Source organism: Neoarius graeffei, chromosome 8 (assembly GCF_027579695.1).
Source record: "Neoarius graeffei isolate fNeoGra1 chromosome 8, fNeoGra1.pri, whole genome shotgun sequence".
NCBI classification, from domain to species: domain Eukaryota; kingdom Metazoa; phylum Chordata; class Actinopteri; order Siluriformes; family Ariidae; genus Neoarius; species Neoarius graeffei.
The window spans coordinates 84279192-84304935 of record NC_083576.1 but is presented as its reverse complement, the minus strand read 5'-3'; the positions used below and the strand labels follow the sequence as shown (position 1 = coordinate 84304935).

The window sequence follows — 25744 nt, the reverse complement described above, 5'->3', positions numbered from 1 at the left end:
GTTCATTTTCCTCAATAAATAAATGACCAAGTATAATATTTTTGTCTCATTTGTTTAACTGGGTTCTCTTTATCTACTTTTAGGACTTGTGAGAAATATAGAAAATTCTAAAGGGTTCACGAACTGTCAAGCACCACTGTATGTCCACCGATGGAATTCAGCAGCAGCGTGACAGGTCGAGAACCTGCAGCGGGTCAGGATTTGCAGCGGCAGCTCTCGTGGAAAAAGGTGTTTCTTTGTCATCGTCTTCATTGCAGGCCTTGTTGCCTGGAGATAGAAGGGAGAGAGCAATCAGCAAGCTTTTGGATCTCAGAGAGCACTGACCACTTTGGTTGCAGCACTGATTTGTACTCCCCTTGCTGCTGAAGGAGAGCAGAGAGTGGCATCACTTGAGTGGAGTCAGCTGTGTGTGTAGTTCTCCGGCTCCAACCAGTGACCACGCTACATGTGGCGGTCCAAAACAGAGGTGCTGAAATGGTGTCGTCTCTTCAGGGCAGCAGGGTGAGGAGCAACACAGAGAGATGCTGGAGGATTTCTTGAGTTACTGCCACAGATCATAAAACGCATCTCACACACAGTACTTGGTTAAATCTATAACACCAACCATTAATTGCTGTTTTAAGAAAGCAAATCATCAATGTTAGAGCTTTCTCCAATGTTGAATGAATGAATTAATTTATTTTATTACGAACATGTATAAAAAATTTATGTAACTATTTGTACATACAAAAGAAAGAAAACGAGAAATAAATAAATAAATAAATAAATAAAATAACATAAAGAGCTAAGACATTACAAAACACCGCACATTGTTCGAAAAAGGAGTGGGAAGAAGTACAATACTTTTTTAATTTCCCACCCCTTTTTAACTACCCCGAAATCCAAACTACACTGATACACCTATAAAAATATATACCATATATACACTTCATGAATATCTATATAAATATATAATTACAAAAATAAATTTATACTACATACCATATATATATACACTTCATAAATATCTATATAAATATTTAATTACAAAAATAAATATATACTACATACCATATATACACTTCATAAATATCTAAGCTTTTTTATTTCATTTTCTTTCTTTTCTATTTTCATTTTATTTATTTATTTATTTATTTATTTTTGTGCATGTTTGTGTAGTTTGATGTTTGTTTGAGTGTTTTGTCCACCGGTTGTGGTGTGGCTCCGGACCCAGTTTTGGGCGTTGGTTTCCCTCCAGGCCTTGGTTCGCCGCGGGTGATGCCTGCGCTCCCGGCTGTTGGACTGCAGTGAGCTCGTTGCTCATTTGGCATCGTGGTTGTCCAGCGGTCTGCGCTTTGACGCTTGGCGTGATGTTCCAGGCGGTGTTGCTCGGTGGCGTCGCGGCGGATGTGCGGGCGGTTTGGGACACACCAGCGCTTTGCGTGGCGGAGCTTCTCTGCTCGCTTTGTGGATCCACGGCGTGGTGTTCGGGCAGTGTGGCTGGCGGCGTCGCTGGAGATGTGGGACTTGTTTTCATGTGCCTTTTGGTGGGACTGTGGCTGCTACACCACGGGAATTACATCCTGACCCCTACTTGGTGGACTTTTTATTTTATTTAATTATTATTGTTTTTATTTTCTTTATTTTTTCTTTTTTTATACTTGTTGTAAAGCGTCTTTGAGTGTCTAGAAAAGCGCTATATAAAACGAATGTATTATTATTATTAATTATATAAATATCATTACAAAAATATATATCATATATACACTTCATAAATGTCTATATAAATATATCATTACAAAAATAAATATCTACTACATACCTATCCCTATAAATATAAATATATAAACTATCCCATAAATAAATATATACCATATATACCATATACTAAGTTAGTTCTAATATAACAATCAACCCTATTCTATTTATCCCTCATCATCCTCCGTTAACATACTTCCTCTTCTATATACTTGTTTAAAATATTTTTGTAGCTTTTTTTAAACAGATTTATATTTGCACTTTGTTTTATTTCTGTCTCCAGTCTGTTCCATAAAGTCACCCCACAGCTCGATACGCACATGTTTTTTAAAATTTAGGTCTCCCCTTAGATTATATCCCCCTTCTCTCTCACTAAACATTCCTTGTATATTTTTTGGCAATAGATTATTTCTCGCTTTGTACAGTATTTGTGCTGTTCTGAATTTGACCAGATCCATAAATTTCAACATGTGTGATTTTATGAATAGTGAGTTTGTGTGATCTCTGTATCCTGTTTTGTTTATTGTCCTTATTGCTCTTTTCTGTATTGTACATATTGGCTGCAGAGTGGTTTTGTACACTGTAAGAAGTGATTTTGGAGAGTGGTAAATATTATCTATGCAAACCAGATAAAATTTACTCGATTATTGCAGTCAGCCAAGGAATTATAAAGTAATGGGTAAATTAGACATATGCTACCTATTCGTTAACAGTAACAACCGTTACATGGAAAAATACGGCAAAATATACCCCAAAGCCATGAGTCCTGTGCTCCAAATTGCGCATGCGTCAGACCGCGCATTTGAGTGAGCGGGACAGGGAACTCTCGGACTGCCATCTTCCTCTCTCCGGCTGTTAGTTTAGTGAGTTATAAAACAGGTTCATTACTTGAAATGTTGTGTGAAGCTGTTGTACTGCACTTTATTTTGTGTTTTTTGATCATTTGGTGCATTATTGCTGCATATAAACAAGGCAGTTCAGTTATTTGTTGTATAAATGCACCTGGACTGCAGATTTGGTCAGTCCAGAAACAACATTTGAAGCTGTTAGTTAGCTGTTAGTTAATAAAACAGGTTCATTACTTGAAATGTGTGAAGCTGTTGTACTGCACTTTATTCTGTGTTTTGTTTTGTTTTTTTGATGATTTTATGGATTAAAAACATTGAGATGATGAACCATCTGAAAGTCTTTTTTTGAGGGGTACATCTTACCTTCTCCAAATAAGTAATGGTTACTAAGTGATATTAATGACCTTTGATTCGTAATTATCAGGTATTACCTACTAGCAAACGAGATAATTTTACCCAATTTCAATGAGAAAGTAGCTGTTGAATAGATACATAAATGTGAGGTAAATTTTACCCAATTTATTTAAGTATTTCATAGCTTTTTATTTCAGTTATTTTATACTCAATATATGATACCAAACAAGACAAGTCAGTGCAAATTGTTACCTCAGATTTATTGGGTAAATTCTATAGGTTACTTTTTTCAGTGTAGGTGTTTCCCCAGACTTCGACACAGTAAGTCAGATATGGCAAAAATAACGAGTAATATAGAGTATGCAAAGATTTGCAATCAAGAATATGTTTTGTTTTCCACAGAATTGCCGAGCACTTTGCCAGTTTTGCTCGTATGTATCCTACATGAGGTTTCCAGCAGACTTTATGATCCAAAATCACACCAAGAAATTTAATTTCCTGTACATTTCTATCCTAGTATTGTCTATTATCAATTATTATATATTTTTAAACAAATATATAGAAGAGGAAGTATGTTAACGGAGGATGATGAGGGATAAATAGAATAGGGTTGATTGTTGTATTAGAACTAACTTAGTATATGGTATATATTTATTTATGGGGATAGTTAATATATTTATAGGGATAGGTATGTAGTAGATATTTATTTTTGTAATGATATATTTATATAGATATTTATGAATAGATGTTAATCAGTAACCTTGCTGTTAAGCTATTCACTGTTGTCCATTCTTACTGCTGTGCTGCAATTTCAGTTCAAAATTTTACATGAATCTTAGAATACAACCAATAGCCTCTCAGGCCTGTAACTCTTAAAAATTCAGTTTAAGTACCTTTTCATGAGCTTTACATGCTCTGACACAGCAAACAAAAGGTGCGCTTGCAGGACTTAATTTCCACTCTGCACATCAAATGTCCAAAGGGGGATAATAACGTTATTGCAACTTGCAAATTACCACTTTCAAGGACCCTTGAATACAGCATTAGACACTGGTTCAACCCACAACATGTAGAAGAAATTCAGGAGGTTCCACCAATTCAAGGATTACACAGTGATCAGCTGTCGACATCGTCATCGGCTGTCCATTGCAAGCAATGATGACTGCTTCATTAGGATGCACAGATGGGCCGCGAGGCCCGCACCAGAGTGACAGAGTCACCCGGAGCGGTGGCATGGATGGCTCGGCCTTGTGCACTGTAAAAAAAAAAAAGTGACCATCTCAACTTAAATTTTCTAGGCAACATGATGCAAGAGAATTTTGTGTTGAGATGGTCAACAACAAAAGGTAAGTTGGTTGAACTCAAATTTAAACACGAAAATCCTTCTTAAGTCAACAAAGACCCTTGTTAAGTGAACAAGGATTTCTGAGTTGAAATTTGAGTTCAACCAACGTACTATTTGTTGTTGACCATCTCAACTCAAAATTCTCTTGCATCATGTTGCCTAGAAAATTCTAGTTTACTCAACCTGGTGCCACACTCGCAGTCTCAGTGCACAGCCCGTGTTTAGCAGCTAGCCATTTTGCATTGAAATATGGAATTGTCACCAGAGCGCAATGTGGGAAACGATGAGTACTAATCCCATCAAGATTGGTGTTGCTACACTCTCCTACGATACATCTGTTAACCATTGTAATAATTACGTGATAACGTTGAAGAAATTTGCAGAAAACCACCAGGTCATTTTCTCATAAACAAACCAGCGCTGACGTAGGATTCAGAGGGAGGCGTCCCGCAAATGGCGTCACGAAAATCAATGTTTGACAGGAAATCCAAATGGCAAGTTTTTTCAGAGGCGGACCAATTCGCCTCAAATGGCTTGATTTCAACTGAATCTTTCTGGTATGATCTTACATGTGATGTCACAGCCGATCCAGATTGTAACAGACGTCATCTTGTCGGTCAAACGCCATACAGCATGTGTATATATGCATTATTGGTTCTACCAACAAGGATACCAACATGCAGCGTTGCAACAGGTTGCAGCTAGTTCTATCAACAAGGATATCTTTGATATTTGGATGTTAAAATTCTTGATAGCTCAACATGATATCACAATGAGAGGAAGTGTATTAGGCCGACCTGGTTTAGTTGGTTGTAAGTGAAAATGACATTTCTGAGTCAAATGATATGTAAAATCTATGTTCAATCAACACCCGCCCGTAAAATTTTTTACAGTTTTCACATACTATTCTGCTCTCCTAACAAAGCGCATTGCACAATAAGGTAAGACAAACTATGTCGTGCCTCAATCGTGTTGTCTCTCTGGACCTCCATACCTGATGCCAAGGGGTGCACAAAAGTGCCACAAACCTGATGGCTTTGGAAGTTGCCCCACAGTAACAACTGACTTGGCAAGTGATGCCATCCATCGGCCATCTGAGTGACTCTTCCGCATGCCATCTGATGGTGTGCCATTGACTCTGTTGGGTTCATCTGTCACACTGCACCGAAAAGGACCCTGCTGCCAGCACCTTATTTCAGTTGTAACATTAAAACCATTGACAGGTGAACTGAATAGCATTAACTTTTTTTTTTCGTTTCCGGTTGAGAGTACGTCGTGCGCATTCTGGCTGCCGCTTCTCACCAGAGCTGTTTTTTTTGTATTTTTATTTTCTTTCTTTTTCTATTTTCATTTTATTTATTTTTTGTGTGTGTTTGTGTAGTTTGATGTTTGAGTGTTTTGTCCGCCGGTTGTGGTGTAGCTCCGGACCCAGTTTTGGGTGTCGGTTCCCTCCAGGCTTTGGTTCGCCGTGGGCGATGCCTGCGCTCCCAGCTATGGACTGCAGTGAGCTCGTTGCTTATTTTAACATTGTGGTTGTCCAGCGCTCTGCGCTTTAACGCTTGGCGTGATGTTCCGAGCGATGCTGCTCGGTGGCATCGCGGCGGCTGTGCAGGCGGTTTGGGACACACCAGCGCTCTGCGTGGCGGAGCTTCTCTGCTCACTTTGTGGATCCATGGCGTGGTGTTCGAGCGATGTTGCTGACGGCGTCACAGCGGTTGTGCTGGAGATGTGGGACTCGTTTTCATGTGCCTTTTGGTGGGACTGTGGCTGCTACACCACGGGAATTACATCCTGACCCCTACTTGGTGGACTTTTCATTTTATTTATTCAATTATTATTATTTTTATTTTTTTTTTTCCTTGTCTATAATTGTAAAGCATCCTTGGGTTTCTTGAAAGGCGCAATATAAATCTAACTTATTATTATTATTATTATTATTATAATAACTCATTACAATGGCACTTGTCAAGGAGTGGGATGACTACGACTTGTCAAGTTGTTGTGTTGGAAGCAGGAAACAATGGGAAAACTAAAGGATCTGAGTGACTTTGACAAGGGCCAAACTGCAATAGCTAGACGACTGGGTCAGAGCATCTCCAAAATAGCAGATCTTATGGAGTGCTCCCAGTGTGCAGGGGTTAGTACATCCCAAAATTGGTCAAAAGGAGGACACCTGGTAAACCTGCAACAGGGCCATGGACATCCAAAAGTCATCAAACTATCTGGGGAAGAGATGGCACCAGGATGCACTATGGGAAGAAGGCAAGCCAATCGAGGCAGTGTAATGTTCTGGACAATGTACTGCTTGGAAATCTTGGGTCCTGGCATTCATGTGGATACTACTTTCACATAAATCACTTACCTAAATACTGTTGCAGACCAAGTACACCCCTTTATGGCAATGGTATTCCCTAATGGCAGTGACTTCTTTCAGCAGGAATAATGTGCCCAGCCACACTGCATAAACTGTTCAGGAATGATAAGAGGAACATGCGTAAGAATGCAAGGTGTTGACCTGGCCTCCAAATTCCCCAGATTTCAATCCAATCGAATTTCTGTGGGATGTGGTGGATAAACAAGTCCAATCCATGGAGGTCCCACCTCACAACTTACGGGATTTGCTGCGAACATTTTGGTACCAGATACCACAGCACACCTTCAGAGGTCTTGTGGAGTCCATGCCTCACGGGGTTAGGCCTGTTTTGGTGGCACAACGGGGACATACACAATATTTTTTAATGCTATAACTGACCATTTTAGACTGTTGGAAATCTTTCTGGATGATCATTAAAATACTGCAACTTCATCAAACGTAAGATGACTGAAGAATTAGGAAACCAAGAACCAGAGTAGAACAAAAGAGATGGTTTATTGTGCACACAAAGACAAGCTGGGCAACTGTCTTGGGCTAAACAAAAGTTGGACACAGCCAGTTTACGGTGACTTGCAAAAATATTCATCCCTGTTGGTGTTTGTCCTGTTTTACCGCATTACAAGCTGGAATTAAAATGCATTTTTGGAGGGTTAGCACAATTTAATTTACACAACATGCCTACCACTTTAAAAGGTACGAAGTGGGTTTTTTTTTTAAATTGCGACACAAACAATAATTAAGATGAAAAAACAGAAACCTGGCATGTGCAAAAGGTATTAACCCCCCAAAGTTAATACTTTGTAGAGCCAGCTTTTGCTGCAATTACAGCTGCAAGTCTCTTGGAGTATGTCTCTATTAGCTTAGCACATCTAGCCACTGGTATTTTTGCCCATTCCTCAAGGCAAAACTGCTCCATCTCCTTTAAGTTAGATGGGTTGCATTGGTGTACAGCAATCTTCATGTTATGCCACATAGTCTCAACTGGATTGAGGTTTGGGCTTTGATTAGGCCATTCCAAGATATTTGAATGTATCCCTTTAAACCAGTGTAGCTTCAGCAGTATGCTTAGGGTCAGTCATGCTGGAATTTGAATCTTCGTCTCAGTCTCAAACCTCTGGTCGACTCAAACAGGTTTTCCTCCAGAATTGCCCTGTATTTAGTGCCATACATCTTTCCTTCAATCCTGACCAGCATTACTGTCCCTGCAGATGAAAAAGATCCCCACAGCATGATGCTGCCACCACCATGCTTCACTGGAGGAGCAGTGTTCTCAGGTGATGGGAAGTGTTGGGTTTGTGCCAAATATGGTGTTTCCCATGATGGCCAAAAAGTTCAATTTTAGTCTCATCTGACTAAAGAATCTTCTTCCATGTGTTTGGGGAGTCCGTCAAATACTGTCGGGTAAACTCCAAACACGTTTTCTTAAAGTAATGACTTTTCTGGCCACTCTTCCATAAAGTCCCGCTCTGTGGAGTGTACAGCTTAAAGTGGTCCTATGGACAGATACTCCTATCTCCGCTGTGGATCTTTGCAGCTCCTTCAGTGTTATCTTTGGTGTCTTTGTTGCATCTCTGATTAATGCCCTCTTTGCCCGGTTTGTGAGTTTTGTTGGGTGGCCTTCTCTTATCAGGTTTGTAGTGGTGCCATATTCTTTCCATTTTGCTATCATGGATTTAATTGTGCTCCGTGGGATATTCAAAGTTTGGGATTTTTTTTAATAACTTAACCTTGATCTATACTTCTCCACAACTTTGTCTCTGACCTGTTTGGAGTACTCCTTGGTTTTCATGTTGCTTGCTTAGTAGTGTTACAGAGTTGGGGTCCTTCCAGAACAAGTGGATTTATACAGAGGTCATGTGACACTTTGCACACAGGTGGATCTTACTCAACTAATTATGTGATTTATGAAGTTAATTGATTGGACCAGCTCTTATTTAGGGGTTTTGTACGAAAGATGTGAATACCTATGCCCAGTCCAGATTTCTGGTTTTTTTTTTTCATCTTAATTATTGTTTGTGTTACAATAAAAAAAGAGAGAATTTGCACATTTAATGTGGTAGGCATGTTGTGTAACTCAAATGCTAACCCCCTAAAAATCCATTTTAATTCCAGCTTGTAATGTGACAAAACAGGACAAACACCAAGGGCAATGAATACTTTTGCAAGACGCTGTATGTACTGATCTTATGTTGATGTGTACATGCAAAGGACACACTCTAGACGAGATTGATATTACCCGAGGCTTAGATAACACAAACCAGGAGCATGGACAAAATCATCATGACCTAATGAACAGATATGCGTACATTGTGAGGACAGTACAAACACTTACGCATTGAGTGAACAAACACCCTTACTGAAATCACAGTCAATTATTTTGATGTTACTGACTAAATCTTGTATAATAACCATGGAAAAATAACATAGAAAATAATATATTAGCAGATGATGGGCAAAAAGACTCAATGAACTAAAAGGCTGCCAATGACTACGTTCACACTGCACCCTGAAACGACCCATATCCGATTTTTTTGCCCATATGCGACCTGTATCCGATTTGTTATTGACAATCTGAATGACACAGATCCGATTTTTTCACATGCGACCCAGGCCACTTGGATATGTGGTCCTAATTCCGATGCATATCCGTTATTTTCACATGCGATTGCAGTCTGACCGGACAGGTCGCATTCATGCGACCTACACGTCATCAACAAGAGACAAACGTCACTATTCTGCGTTGGCTAATCCCGCCTCTTTGGTGGAAAACAACATTTGTACAGTTTTCAGAATTTAAATAGACTTTTATAGAATTGATCAAGCTAATCAGGGCTTAATTTGAGGGGGAGCAAGCCGGAGCGCGCTCCGGAACCTCGGACGTTGGCTCTGGCAGCTATTTACACTGGATCCGGTGATCCGCCACCTCTCTTGACTATGTAACAAAATTTAAAAACCCCCTAATAATGAAATAAATAAATGCAAGTTTATTTAGTGTTAATGTCTGATTTTGATATCTGTCTTGTTGGTGATTTCTCTCGTGAAACGACATCCACAAAATATCTGTTTGTATATTACGGAAAAGGAGGGTGCACACTTCCGTGGCCGCGGGAGGAAGACGCGCTGTTCGGGGAAAAAGAAGTGGAAGCGCTCTGCCAGCAGTTTTGCATCAATGACCCACGACATGTCATCAGGGCATTCAGGGAAAGTAATGGAGAATTCATCCCAGATGAACTGAAGGGCCTCTTGGCCACGATCAACACTGTCCCTATCTCAAGTGCAGAGTGTGAGCGGGGTTTTTCGCAGATGAACTTAATTGGGAGCCAAGCAGCGAAGCTGTGAAGGCACCCATAGTGTTTCTACTGTTTCTTATTATTATTATTCAACGTTCTTCCGCCTCTGCAAGTCTATAGCAGCCCATAGAACCGTCTGGTAAAAAGTTGGGAAATTTTGCACACTGATTCTAGACAGTCTCAACATTACTCTCAGCAAAGTTCAGGCCTCTACCTCAAACCCCCTAGCGCCACCAACAGGTCAAAGTTGCAGGTACATTTCTGCTTGTAACTTTTGAACCGTTGATCCGATTTTCAAAAACTTGGTATCCCTGTAATCTTTGGGCCAAGACGAATCCAACGCACCCTATGACGTCATTTCCCGCCCATATAGTTTTCCCGCCATTTTGAATTTTGTGAAAATCAATTAAAATGCTTCTCCTCCCTCAATTTTTGACCAATTTTTCCCAGAATTGGTTGATAGCATAAGTGGACCAAGCCGCACAAAAGTTATGCTCAGTGTTTTGAATTTCATAAGTGTTTGGCCGTGGCAGCCAATCAAAATTGGCTGTGCAGATGCGAAACAAAAAGTGTGCTCATATCTCGGCTGCCCTTTGGCGTATCTTAACAAAACTTGGTGACATTATGCCACACCCCTCCAACAAAACATTTGGAACAAATTGGCCGCTAGGGGGCACTATAACTAGGGAAAATGACTTCTGGCTCATATCTCATGATGCTTTTTGGGTAGAAACAAAATTCCACTATCTCTGCAATCCTTGGGTCAAGACGAATCCGACTGGCCGCTAGAGGGCGCTATAACTAGGGAAAATGACTTCTCGCTCATATCTCATGATGCTTTTTGGGTAGAAACAAAATTCCACTATATCTGGAATCCTTGGGTCAAGACGAATCAGTCGCACCAATTCTACTTGGCCCCCACATTGCTGCTTGCAGCTATATTTTGCAGTGTTATTACAATACATGCCCAGAAGCGCCCCCCCTTCTTCTTTTTTTTCCCACACCGGAGCCACTCATCTTCTGCGCTCCGGGACCTCCCACTTTACAAATTAAGCACTGTCGCCAGGTCTCGCCTCATCTCCATGATTTACTTGCAAACTTGAAGAGTGCGCTTTTTTTTTGTTTACGTATTACGTAGATGTGCTTATTACGTGTTAATTTGTGCATGCGGGACACTTTTGGGTCGTTTTCCGTTCATATTGGAGATCGCATACAAGTCTCATATAATTGGTAATGTGAATGGCCCATGGGCATCGCAGCTATACAAAGTGAAGGGGACGTGTCCCCTCCACATTTCAAAATTGCTTGTTTCGACCCCTCCACATTTAATATAAAATATTAGTTCACCCTGCGGTATATCGCGAAAGAATCCATTCCACTTAAACGATAGGAGAATTCACGTCACTGGAAATCCGCTCCGGGATTTGCCTTCAACTCACCGTAGCCTAGAAGCATAACGTTAGACCGAAAGCTTCTATTTTTTTTTCCAACCCAGTTCAGCGTTCGCATCAGGGTTCGAATTATAAATTTGACCCTATGGGGGTCTCTATTTAAAAAAAAAAAAGCAATGCATACTCGCTCTCCTGGACCAGCACACTTTTGCGCACTGCAGTGCACAGCTTTTACACACAGGCGCGCGCATGCACGCACGCACACACACGGTGTTGCATATTTTATATATATATATATATATATATATATATATATATATATATATATATATATAAAATTATATATATTGTTAAACAAAGGAAGATCGTTGTGAGCTAGAGGACAAGTCTTCTTCGGACTTAACTTCACATTCAATTTCGCAGGCTGCAAATTTCAGTTTGCGCGCATAGTGGTGTGGTGGTGAAGTACAGCCGTACATGTTGCGGTTTAATAACACGTTCAATACAAAGTTATGGCTGCATGGTGATTGGAAATGAAACGAGTTTTATTTATATTTATATGGCGATATAGGCTATTGAAGCTTATTATGGTGATATATGATGTATTTGAGAGACTTCCACAGAAAATTAAGTTTGCTTCTTTCATGGGAGCCTGAGGGAATGGGAGCTCAGCTCCCATTGGCTCCCACGTAATTCGAACTATGGTTCGCATGGAAAGGATAGAATGTAGCGCGATGTACTATAAATCAGCTCGGAATGACGCGACGTTCTTAATCTTAATGCAGAGACGGTTGATAAAAGCTTTTATGTTATTCAGTATCTTTGCTTAATGTATGCTCCTATAAAGTGTGTTTACTGGCAATGGACATATGGAAATTCTTTTCAAAGAAGCGGAAAGTAAGTCAAAGTTTCCCCACAAGACAGTTTTTTTCTCCAAAATAAATCTTAATGCAGTTAGCAGCTCGTCAACATTAGGAAATCTGTCAGCTAGTTTGATGTTAGCAATCATTTAATCCAAATTCAGTGCTGCTTGACATGAAAGTGATCAAATAATTGCATCCAAAAATATTAGTAGGCTATTTGAAGTTTAGTATTTCTTTATTTTCTGGATTAAACAATGCTGATAATGAGAAGACCACTGGAAACAACAGCGAATTCCTTTTAATTCCTGCTAATTTCTTGACTGTTTAAAGCTCACTTACTTCAGTTGTTAATAGAAAAAAACACAATGCTTAATCCATCTTGATCTCTCTTGACATAGGAGATTGACCTATTAAAATACACCAGAATGCAAGAAATAGCATCTAATTCATAATTTTTTTTTCTAGGGGGAGGACCCCCCACCAGGTTGTCCCCCCCCCCCCCCCCCCCCACATTCAAAATGCCCCTGACGCCCCGGAACGGCCTAACAAAAAAATCGGATTTCACAACAAATCGGATATGGGTCGTTTCAGGTTGCAGTCTGAACGTAGTGTTTGTTTCCACTCTACTTACATGTGACTCGAGTTTACTGGCAAGTAAACTTTCCAGGAGTATACTGGTTGTGTTTGAGTGTAATGCTGCTGGATTACACTGATATTAGTATTGCAGTTAATGCCTGACTTGTGTGGTGATGGTTTGTATCATGACGACTCAAGTTCAACCAAAAAAAAAAAAAAATCCATAATCTAATTTTGAACATTACTCTAAGTTTACATATATTGCCTTCCACAAAAAGTCAAGATACATATCAAAAAATGAAATATATCTTTCAAAATATAGATTAATTCCAGGAAAAACAGTAATAAACAAATATAATTTGACAACTAGACATCATGCAATATCTCTGGGTTCATGCACTTTGGTGTCTTAAATGTAAATGAAGGAATAAATATGTTTCCACACTGTGAGCAGTGATTCTGCTTTTCTCCGGTGCAAATGCACAGGTAAACGTGTAGATTACCCTCATGAGTAAAACACTGTCCATACTGTCAGGTGTGATGAGGGTTCTACCCTGTGCGAATTCGCTGGTGTTGTTGGAGATGACTCTGATGAATAAAACACTTTCCACACTGTGAGCAAGGATAAGGCTTCGCTCCTGTGTGAATGTGCTGGTGCTGTTGGCAAGCACGCTGATGAGCAACGTTCTTTCCACACTGTGAGCAATGATATGGCTTCTCTCCTGTGTGAATCCGCTGGTGTGACTGAAGAGCACTCTTTTGAGTAAAACTCTTTCCACATTGTGAGCAGTGATGAGGCTTCTCCCGTGTGAATGTGCTGGTGTTCTTGGAGATGGCACTTTTGAGTAAAACTCTTTCCACACTGTGAGCAGCGATAAGGCTTCTCTCCTTTGTGAATGCACTCGTGCAGTTGTAGATAACCCTGATGAATAAAACTCTTTCCACACCGTGAGCACTGATATGGCTTTGCTCCAATGTGAATGTGCTGGTGTCGTAGGAGAGCACTCTGATGAGTAAAACCTGTTCCACACTGTGAACAGTGATGAGGCTTCTCCCCTGTGTGAATGTGCTGGTGTTATTGGAGATGACTCTTTTGAGTGAAAAGCTTTCCACACTGTCAGCAATGATACAATTTCTCTCCTGTGTGAATCCGTTTGTGTTGTTGGAGATGACCCATTTGAGTGAAACTCTTCCCACACTGTGAGCACTGATACGGCTTCTCCCCTGTGTGAATGCGCTGGTGTTCTTGGAGATGACTCTTTTGAGTGAAAAGCTTTCCACACAGTGAGCAATGATACGGCTTCTCTCCTGTGTGAATGCGCTGGTGTAGTTGTAGATTACACTGATGAATAAAACTCTTTCCACACTGTGAGCACTGATACGGCTTTGCTCCTGTGTGAATGCGCTGGTGTCGTAGGAGAGCACGCTGATGAGTAAAACTCATTCCACACTGTGAGCAGCGATATGGTTTTTCTCTTATGTGAACTTGTTCATGTTTTTGGAGAGCACTCTGATGACCAAAATTTGTTCCACGTTCTGGGCAATGGTGAATTTCCTTTTGGTCATCATTGTTAGAATTGTCAGAAGTGAGAGTATCAGATAATGTTGGCTTTTTACTGGAGCTTTTGGAGGGTAGGTGAAGATCATGTTTATTATCTCCCGATTTGCATGGTTTCAAATACTCTTCATCCTGGCATCTCTGGATGTTTGTGTCTAGGTAAAATTGAGATGCAGAGGAAAGAGGTCATGTTGTGCAGGAAAAGAATTGCAACACAGAGTTGTTGACTTCTGAACAAATGAAAGAAAAATATCAAAGTGAACATGAAATGTAACTAGATTATAAAATGCAACACCACTACCCCAGTGTCAAGGAATGTTTGAGGTTAAGTAAAATCATTTGGGATTCTCAATGAATGAAGATTTACTAATCTGTAATTCAAATAACCAGCAGTAGAAAATAAGTGGATCTGGGAATGGATCTGCTTGTCTACAAATTCACATGGATCAGGGTCACCAGCATGGACTACAGAGGGCTGTTGGTGATTTCTGTGATGAACATATCTACTTAAGTGACACTTCACTCGACACAAATCAGACAGTTCGTCAAACAGTTACCACTTCTCTGAAGTTATCTCCTGCCATGAAAACAAGTCAGCCACCAGATGGATTAGCACAGCAAAATAAACAGCACAGAACGAAGTAAAGTGGGACAGGTCAGTATGTGCCATACCAGATTAGAGAAGCTCACAGATCCTGTATCTTACATCATCAGAATAATGCAGTTCTGCAGTCCTCAAAGGAGCTACTTCAATGACAAATAATCCTCAACAGCAGCTTTAGCCAGCTTCTGAGGTGCTGAGACCAAACAAACAATTCTGAAAGTCTGAGAGTTAAGATACAGGAGCCTCTATCTTGGAATATTGGTAGATTCAATAAGGTGCTGGAAAAGCAGCTCAGAGCAGCACTAGCCAGAGCCCAATGGATCTGAGTGGCCAAAATGTTTACATTCTTACATACTGATTTATTTACAGATTATACTGTGAAGTTTAATTTGCTTATTCATTTAATTATACAACAATATAAAAAAATTAAATACTGTGAAATTTTGCAAAACTGTCAATTCATATTAATAGATTTAATAAAGAAGTAAGCCAACATAAATACATAAATTACGATGTCTAGGACCAGTCATTTAGTTAAAAGAGAAATGCAAGTCTATTAAAAAAGGGGCACGCTGCAATTGTTCAGATGGTGTGCCAGCCAGTTCCATTTGTAGCAAGTGACAGATAAGTGACTGATCTGGACTGTCTCAAGCTGCAACGTGCCATATATTCCCTCGTGTGTTGCATACGAGCATTGACGCAGCATTGGGGCTGGCACATTGGTATAGGAGACATTTTTAGGCTGAGAGTTCACAAAAATGATTAATGAGCCCAAATGTAACCAGACTGTCAAAGAGCAAAAACCTGTCCTTCATCTTCTCCACAAATGTTTCTTGATCTCATCCACAAATCATTTTGAGAAAACAGTCAGTTCTTTTTTATAAATAATTTTTCCTTCCTTTTTCACCTGATCCTACACTTCTTTTCCAACAATATTTTTGTTTAAAGACAGGACACAATTTTCTTCATGGTCCTCACCAGGAACTGACGTGAAATGCTTGTACAATCTACAGTATTTCAGAAGAACCAGCTTTGAGTTTATTCAGTGTCAAGTGGAATTTGTCAATGGGATGATGTTCTTTTTCCATCATCAGTAATAGTTTACCTTGTGAGTAATGACCTAAAGCACACTGGATGGTCTCGACCTACAACACCCAAGTGAACTTTTGGTTTTTTATGACCCATCATACCTGAATAAACAGCACTTTCCCCTCCAAATCATGGCTGAATTGCCCTTGAGCAACTGCTCCCTGGTCACTGTAGCATAGCTGCCCACTGTTCTGGGTATGCGTATGCTCATTGCACACTTGTGTGCACATGCATGTGTTCACTGCTTCAGGTGGGTTAAAGAGGAGGCAGAAGAGGAATTTTACTGTGCCTCAGTGTACACGTGACAAAATAAAAGCTTCTTCTTGGAGGGGATCTTGGGGGTTCCTGACTTCATGAGCACTATGGTCAGACTATACATGTTGGTCCTCACACCTGATGGGATGCCAGTGCCTGATCTGGACAAACAGTGACTGTCAGGGTTCCTCCATTGACACATACACTGCCTGGCCAAATAAATAAATAAATATTTCATTGGACAACCTTTGGCTTTGATTATGGCACACAATCAGTACATTCAAGTAATCAACTAATTTCAATTTATTGGCACATAATGTTGCTGAGCCTAGATGTGATCAAATGAAGCAAACTCAAATCATAACACTATATATTGGCCACTATGCATGATGGCTGCATTGCTTCATGCACTTCCCTTCTTACCTTGTTGCACCCACACGGACTCATCAAACCACATGACCTTTTTCGATTGCTCCCTCGCAAACTGAAGCCTTTTCTTCCATTCGCTTCACTAACAAAGCTTTTCTTCTGGCCACACAGCCATGAGGAAATGCTCTTACTTTCATGATTAAACATGGCCATAAGTTCTGCTGTTGATTTCAAATTCGCCAAGACTTTAAATGGTCTCCAATCACAGCCAGTCAAAATATTTTAAGGCTATCATTTCATTCCACAAAGAATAAAACCATGTTCATTAAACATGAAAATGTGTTGCTGCGTAATATACAGTGTCTTGCAAAAGTATTCATCCCCCTTGGTGTTTCTCCTATTCTGTTGCATTAAAATGGGGGGGGGGGGGGGGGAATCACCATTTGATTTACACTACATGCCTACCCTGTTAAATGCGCAAATTTTATTTTATTTTTTAAATTGTGACAAATTAAGGTTAAGAAACAGAAATCTCAAAAGTTTGCATAAGTATTCACCCCATTTCGTATGAAACCCCTTAATAAGAGCTGGTCCAACAATTAACTTCATAAGTCACATAATTGGTTGATTAAGATCCACCTGAGTGCAATCAAAGTGTCACATGATCTGTCATATGATGTCTGTATAAATCAACTTGTTCTGGAAGAACCCTGACTCTGCAACACTACTAAGCAAGCAATATGAAAACCAAGGAGCCTCCAAACAGGTCAGAAACAAAGCTGTGGAGAAGTATAGATCAGGGTTGAGTTATTAAATAAATAAATAAATAAATATTTTTTGCAGTGCGGTTTCCATCAAATCCTGCGCTCTGATTGGCTGGCGAGCAGGTCTGTATCCTATGGTACGGACCCCGATTACGGACCTCTGGCGATTCGCTTGTTCACAACAACAACAAACATAGTAGAATTTTTTGTCAATATTTATCTTTTTTAAAAAAATAAGATTTATTTATAAGATTATCAAAAATCTCAAATTTTTGCCACAACTTCTCAGGAAAATAGCATTAATTTTACATCATGAACATCGATAATGACAGTCTTCACAGCGAAAGTGAGTTTTACTACCCTGAGGAAGAAGAAATAAAAAAAAAAACATTTCAGGAGAAAGCTAAAAACCTCTAACTTGCTAACGCCGAGCAAAAACATGGCTGAATCCTGAATGATTCCTATTTGTATAAAAAGGGGACTACATAGCTGGCAAAATGTAGTTTTTTTCCTGCCATGGAAGTGCACTTGTATACTGAGGTGGAAGCCATTTGCATTACAGCCGTGAATGAGGATTCAAAATAGCATTAATTTTACAGCATGGATAGTGATAACGACAGTGTTCACAGCGAAAGCGAGTTTTACTACCTGGGGAAGAAGAAATAAAACATTTCAGGAGAAAGCTAAAAACCTCTAACTTGCTAACGCAAGCAAAAACATGGCTCAATCCTGAATGACTCAATTTTGCTTAAATAGGAGACTACATAGGCCGCAAAACGTAGTTTTTTTTCCTGCCATGGAAGCGCACTTGTATACCGAGGAGGAAGCAATTTACATTACAGCCGTGAATGAGGATTCAAAATGGTGGCTCCCCTCGGCTCGGTTTTCCCTTTCGGGCGCTCTCGTTTTCTGTTAGAATTTGGTAAAGAAAAAAAATATATTATTTACCAGGTTAAGGTTGGTCAATATGATGAAATACTGTGACCTTGGCCTTGAATACTGACCTCGGCCCAGAGGGCCTCGCTGAGTACTTTCAAGACCTCGGTCACGGTATTTCACGATACGGACCTCCTAGCTGGTAAATAACATATATATCCCAAACTTTGAATGTCCCACAGAGCACAATTAAATCCATGATAGCAAAATGGAAAAAATATGGCATGAGAGAAGAATATGGCACCTGACAAGAGAAGGCCGCTCACCAAAACTCACAGACCAGGCAAGGAGGGCATTAATCAGAGAAGCAACAAAGACGCTAAAGACAACACTGAAGGAGCTGCAAAGATCCACAGCGGAGATGGGAGTATCTGTCCATAGGACCACTTTAAACCGTACACGCCACAGAGTGGGGCATTATGGAAGAGTGGCCAGAAAAAAAGCCATTGCATTCAGACAAAAATAAGAAAACACGTTTGGAGTTTGCCCAACAGCATTTGGCAGACTCCCTAAACACATGGAAGAAGATTCTCTTGTCAGATGGCACTAAAATTGAACTTTTTGGCTATCATGGGAAACACCATGTGTGGCGCAAACCCAACACTTCCCATCACCCTGAGAATCATACTGTGGGGATGTTTTTCATCTGCAGTGACAGAAAAGTTGGTCAGGACTGAAGGAAAAATGGATGGCACTAAATACAGGGCAATCCTGGAGAAAAACCTTTGAGTCAGCCAGAGGATTGAGACTAGGACAAGGTTCAAATTCCAACAGGACAATGACCCTAAACATGCTGCTAAAGCTACACTGGAGTGGTTTCAAGGGAAACATTTAAATGTTTTGGAATGGTCTAATCCAGGGGTCTTCAATACTATCCACAAAGGGCCAGTGTGGCTGCAGGCTTTCATTCCAACCAAGCAGGAGCTACACCTGATTTCACTTGTTTAATCATTTCACCCTCGTCTCCAGTCAACAATCAAGTGAGCCTCCAATTTGGCTGTAATGAAAGCCTGCAGCTACACCGGCCCTTTGCGGATAGGATTGAAGACCCCTGGTCTAATCAAAGCCCAGACCTCAATCCAATTGAGAATCTGTGGCATAACTTGAAGACTGCTGTACACCAACGCAACCCATCTCACTTGAAGGAGCTGGAGCAGTTTTGCCCTGAGGAATGGGAAAAAATCCCAGTGGCCAGATGTGTTAAGCTACTAGAGACATACCCCAAGAAACTTGCTGCTGTAATTGCAGCAAAATATGGCTCTACAAAGTATTGACTTTGGGGTTGAATACCTATACACAGTCCAGATTTCTTTTTTTTTCATTGTAATTGTTTGTGTCACAAATTTTATACAAGCAAACAAATAAATAAAATAATTTGCACCTTTAAAGTGGTAGGCATATTGTGTAAATCAAATGGTGCAAACACCCCATAAGTACATTTGAATTCCAGCTTGGAACACAACAAAACAGTAAAAACACCAAGGGGGATGAATACTTTTGCAAGACACTGTTTTTACAGCATCCTTAGTAAATGCTTGGTCATGGTCACAGTTGAATTAAATTAGGCTACTTGTTTGTTCTGTATTTTGGGAAAGAGAACCAAGTGGCCAACTACTATGTTTGGAAATCGCAGGCAGGTACAAACAAAAATAATAAGAATTTGGGGAGAGAGGAAAAAAAAACACCAATTCACCACACCACTCATTTCCGTATTTGAGCATGCTGACACTTCTGCCATTTCTAGAGCTACACATTTTTCCAGTAAACCAGAATACACTCATGCCAGTCCACTGTCGGGCATCATGCACCCACACATGAACAAACTCATTCACACCTAGTGGCAATTCAAGCATAGCCTATTTGCCCATATCTGAAGGAAACCAGTGGACCCAGAGAAAATCTACACAGACACGGGGAGAACATGCAAATCTCAACAGAGGCAATAACCTGAGCTCAGGATCAAATCCACATCCCTAGAGCTATGAGGCTATGAAAATGCACCACCAGTATTCCCCTAAACCTGTATACACATATTTGGGCACCTGAACATCACACCCATAAATGCTTGTTGAGCATGTCATTCCAGAGTCAGTCCTCTTTGAGAGGAGTGAACATGTAAAGAATCACATCAATGGAGCTTGAAACAAGTGTGATTCTGAAGCGAATGTTGGGGCAGCTATTTAAAATGTATGCACTTAAAGAAAAAACATTTAGTCATCCTCACTCCTAGCTATGTTATTAAACTCTCTATAAATAAAAAAAACATGCAAGTTAATTTAGTCGTGATTTGGTGATTAAATTATCTGAAACAGAGGCTCCATCTCAAAATAACCCATTATTGAACTTTCAGTGCACTAGATACTGTGTCAGGTAGAATAATCAGTGAGAGTGTTACTGAGCTCCTGATCTCGTACAGAGGTAGTCTTGATTGTCAGGATCTTCCTCTTTAATTGAGAGAACTTCAGGTGGGTTCTCAAAGTTGTTTCCATGGTTGTAGATGTTGAACTCCAGTGTCTCTTCTTTCTTCACACAGATTCCTGACACTTCAGATGTCCCTCCATCTGAAATCTCGATTTTCACGTCTTCATACAGCTAAAGATCAAACAAGAATAACACTTATTCAGAAAAGACTTCAGATTTCCTTTTTCATTAAGCTACGGTCACACTACAGCTCGCAATGCTTTGCAATGGGTTATTGATTAAAATGAGGCGTTTTGGTGGCGATGCTTGACAAGGTACAGGTGAGCTAAAAGTTGTGGTCACACAGCAAGCGAACACTTGACTGTCACAGCTTCACGCACTTGAGTCTGGTGCAGCTTGTGCGGCTATGCACTCTCACGGAGTGCGTTGTGCGCGATCATGGGACCCAGTCATTATGGGAAACACCTGATACTGATTTGAGTTCAAATCAGCATGCGCATATAAGGATGGTGTATTCACAGAGACTTTGCGAAGTATCATCATCATCGTCACATTTGTTTCAAGCCATGACTATGACTGGTTAAATACTCTGCTTTGTGTTTTGCTTTTGATTTCATTTGTGTTTTGTTACTCTGGCCTTGCCTCACATTTTCATCTCATCTCATTATCTCTAGCCGCTTTATCCTTCTACAGGGTCGCAGGCAAGCTGGAGCCTATCCCAGCTGACTACGAGCGAAAGGCGGGGTACACCCTGGACAAGTCGCCAGGTCATCACAGGGCTGACACATAGACACAGACAACCATTCACACCCACATTCACACCTACGGTCAATTTAGAGTCACCAGTTAACCTAACCTGCATGTCCTTGGACTGTGGGGGAAACCGGAGCACCCAGAGGAAACCCACGCGGACACGGGGAGAACATGCAAACTCCGTACACAAAGGCCCTCGCCGGCCACGGGGCTCGAACCCGGGCCTTCTTGCTGTGAGGCGACAGCGCTAACCACTACACCACCGTCTCACATTTTCTTTTTGTAAATATCACACCTGCTAATAAACATTCTTCCTACACTTAGATCTGCTAACGTCGCATACTTGACAAAATACTAAACAAAGCCTCTGGAAAAATAGTGTCATATGTGCGTGCAGATTGCGCTCAAATCAGCATCAGGCGTTTTCCATAATAACTGGGTTCCAAGAGTGTGCACAACACGCTCCGAACAATACCCAAATGTAAATGCACTTTTTAAATATCGGGGAAGATTAGGCTATGCCAAGCCGCTCTGCTGATGAATCTCCTGCGAGCATCGTGGACGTGGATTCAAGACAAATACATCTCAAGAGGCTCAAAGAAGGTTCCCCGAGCTTCAGGAAGTATTCCCAAACCCACCTGCGAGTATTCGCAACTTAGTTTGTCAGCGAAAACCTCGCCACCAAATTTTAATGCAGGCACTGTCATTTTTTACAACGCTGTTGGTCACTCACAAGACAGGGACACCAAAAAACAACTCACGAAACTCTGGCATTTGCCTTGCATCACACGATTGGTGGCGATGCTACCAATTTCTCATCGCCAAGTATTTGCAAACCCATCGCAAGCTGTAGTGTGAGAAGGGCCTTAGGTATTATTAGGTTTTGGGTGATTAGCAGGACAGCTTGGAGGCTGGCAGAGAAACAAGGCAGCAAAATACAAAGACTGGTCAAGCGTTAAAGTGCATATTCTGGACCAATTTCGTTTTTTTTTTTATATATGAAAGTATGTCCCTTTACACACTCATCCAGAAGGGTAATTTTGCACAAGGCCATCTGTCTACAGCAGGAAAAAATAAAATAACAAAACGTGTCTGGAAAAATCCCAAGGGAGTCTGGAGCCATATTGATCCAGATTTGTGACGTCATGTGAGGATCCGCCTGCAGGCTGAGAGACAAACACAGGAACACCTAATTTAGAGTATAGTCTCTCTTATTTCTTACCCTGGCAACAGTCAACTTGTGAACTGCCGATTTTCTTGGTCTTTTTCTCGGCTCTGCTTGGTCCTCGGCTTCAAGGGCCTCAGTGGATGCGGCACTTCGCCTTCTGTCAGGGGAGATGAACACGGCTGGCTCCTTTGGTGACGCTGACACAAATAGAGACGGTGTTGCTTTGGGCATTCTAACAGACGGAACTGCGTCTTTTTCAGATCAAGTTGCTTCTTGAAGCCCATTTCCCACTGCAAATAGTTCTCAAAGTCATCGGGCTTTATGAAGCGAACCCCGCATATGATGCTGTGGTCTGTTGCATGTTGCCAGTTTTTCCGGGTGCCTCGCACAAAGCGCTCCCATTTCCCTCTCATTGTCCGGTCTTTTGGAAAAAGATGAGTACTAATCCCATCAAGCTTGGTGTTGCTACACCCTCCTATGATACATCTGTTAACCATTTTAATAATTACGCGAAAACGTTGAAGAAATTTGCAGAAAACCACCAGGTCGTTTTCTCATAAACAAAGCAGCGCTGACGTAGGATTCAGAAGGAGGCGTCCCGCACGCGACGTCACGAAAATCAATGTTTTCCGGGAAATCCAAATGCCAAGTTTTTTCAGAGGCGGACCAATTCGCCTCAAATGGCTTGATTTCAACTGAATTTTTCTGGTATTGCGCAAGGTAAAAAAAAATTGCAGAGAATGCAGAATGTTACAGATATTTGACCAAAGTTTAATATAAAATAGGAGAATTACATTGATCTTGCTCCTGAATTTACCCGTGATATGCACTTTAACCTCATTCTTGAGCTTTACCTGTGAGGGATCAGGAGCCTGAGAGGTCCTGGAGGAGCACTGTCTGTCTCCTGCTGAACTCATTATAACAGCTCTAAACGAAGATAATATCATTAACACCTTTGATATTTCCATAAAAATAAAAACTAGAGGATTATGAAAAGCTGCTCATGAAGCTTTAAAAATAATTCATGTTGAGGTTGATTGTTAAAAGGTTAAACAAAAACATAAAACTACAAAAAAAACCTAGGTGAAGTAAATTTATACGAATTGTTTTTTTTATCTTGATTAGTGCAAACTGCTCGTAAAAAGTGACTTTGAACAAGTTAAAATTATTTCAATACTTGCAACAAAAATAAGCAGGTTATGCTCACTAAAACGCATCACAAAGGCCGAATTCCAAATCTCTCCTTACTGGATAAATAGTGCACTACATAGGGAGCACACAGCATTCCATCATACTGAATGTAGTGCACTTGAACAATGGACACCCATTTGGGATTCGGCCTCACAGCTTTATTTTCGCTTACCTCAGGGTTTAAAGCGCAACAGACATTCAAACAAAGGCAAAACAATGCATTTGTATTTTTAATTGCATTAGATATAACCTACACAAGACATTTTATTCGAAATATTTAACGTCATGATAACTGGCGCTGTTATCTTAAGATGTTCCAGCAAGAAACATGCAACGGTTTTTCTTCTCCAATGTTTTCTGGCAGTTGGAGCAGCAGTTCTTAGGCGCTTTACCGCCACCATCTGGTCTGGAGGAGTATAGTAACTCATCTCTCTCTAGCCGCTTTATCCTGTTCTACAGGGTCGCAGGCAAGCTGGAGCCTATCCCAGCTGACTACGGGCGAAAGGCGGGGTACACCCTGGACAAGTCGCCAGGTCATCACAGGGCTGACACATAGACACAGACAACCATTCACACTCACATTCACACCTACGGTCAATTTAGAGTCACCAGTTAACCTAACCTGCATGTCTTTGGACTGTGGGGGAAACCGGAGCACCCGGAGGAAACCCACGCGGACACGGGGAGAACATGCAAACTCCGCACAGAAAGGCCTTCGCCGGCCACGGGGCTCGAACACCGGACCTTCTTGCTGTGAGGCGACAGTGCTAACCACTACACCACCGTGCCGCCCAGTAACTACTAACTAAAATAAGCTCCCGGCCATATCTCGTGAGAGCTAACCTGAAAACCTCAGAATATGGAGGAAAGGCTCACCCGAATTCTAACAAATTTTTATCTAGCTCATGAAAAAAAAAAATCATAAAATAAAACTTTCATCCAAACCGGTCTTTTTCACTTGGGTCATGGGTGACTGGCTGGGCTTTCCTTTCACTTTATTGATCTGACAGCTTGGAACGTAGCCCAGGCCTGATCATACTGTTGCCACTATTATGTTATTTACCAGCTGGGAGGTCCGTATCGTGAAATACCGTGACCGAGGTCTTGAAAGTACTGAGCGAGGCCCTCTGGGCCGAGGTCAGTATTCAAGGCCGAGATCACGGTATTTCACCATACGGACCGACCTTAAGCTGGTAAATAATATATTTATTTTTTTCTTGACCAAATTCTAACAGAAAACGAGAGCGCCCGAAAGGGAAAACCGAGACGAGTCGCTATTTTGAATCCTCATTCACGGCTGTAATGCAAATTGCTTCCTCCTCGGTATAGAGTGCTTCGAGGTCAGCGCGAACCCAGCGGTGGCCATATTGGAAGTCAAAGGTCGCTGTGTCAGTGCATTGTTGTTGTTCAGCGAAGCAAAAAGGGGTGACAATGCCAAATACGTGTGTTATTGTTGGCTGTAGTAGCCGGGGGGAAAAGGGTGGCAAAAGCTTCTACAGACTCCCTAAAGTCGTGACTAACCAGGCAATTGCAGCACAGGAGAAAAGCGAACGGAGGAGACGACAGTGGCTGGCTGCCATTAACCGATCAAATTTAGGACAACTTGACTGTATCCGGATTTGTTCTGATCACTTTAGGGGTGTTCACACGGCAACTTTTACTCCGGTGTAGCACCGGGGCTGCCCTGGTAGAGCGTTCACACGGTACAAAGTTATACCGGTGTAGCCCCTGAAAGCTGCTTAAACCGGTGCAAATCTAACCCTGCTTGGGAGGTGGTTTAAGAAATTTACTCCGGAGTAAATGCTAGTTTGCGGGGCAGCACCGATATAAAATGGGACGTCTGAACGCTACAGGGGTA

The 25744-nt window shown here is 41.1% G+C and overlaps 1 protein-coding gene across 1 annotated transcript; it reads right to left on the bottom strand.

The window, feature by feature from the left end:
• Window positions 1–13113: 13113 nt before the first annotated feature.
• LOC132890977 (zinc finger protein 79-like) lies at window positions 13114–24283 on the bottom strand. The gene is made up of 4 exons (XM_060928398.1): window positions 24059–24283; window positions 23550–23622; window positions 20768–20945; window positions 13114–14491 (listed from the first exon to the last, which is right to left on the bottom strand). The coding sequence occupies exons 2-4, from the start codon at window positions 23610–23612 to the stop codon at window positions 13896–13898; spliced, it is 837 nt and encodes a 278-aa protein (XP_060784381.1). The 5' UTR covers window positions 23613–23622; window positions 24059–24283; the 3' UTR covers window positions 13114–13895.
• Between the last annotated feature and the right edge of the window lie 1461 nt (window positions 24284–25744).

Excerpts from the sequence above, each read along its gene's own strand:
- LOC132890977 (XM_060928398.1), bottom strand. The coding sequence starts at position 23,612 with ATGAGTTCAGCAGGAGACAGACAGTGCTCCTCCAGGACCTCTCAGGCT. Across the intron at positions 20,946-23,549 it reads AGGCTCCTGATCCCTCACAG|CTGTATGAAGACGTGAAAAT; the intron begins GTAAAGCTCAAG and ends TTTGATCTTTAG. Across the intron at positions 14,492-20,767 it reads TGACAATCAAGACTACCTCT|ACACAAACATCCAGAGATGC; the intron begins GTACGAGATCAG and ends AATTTTACCTAG.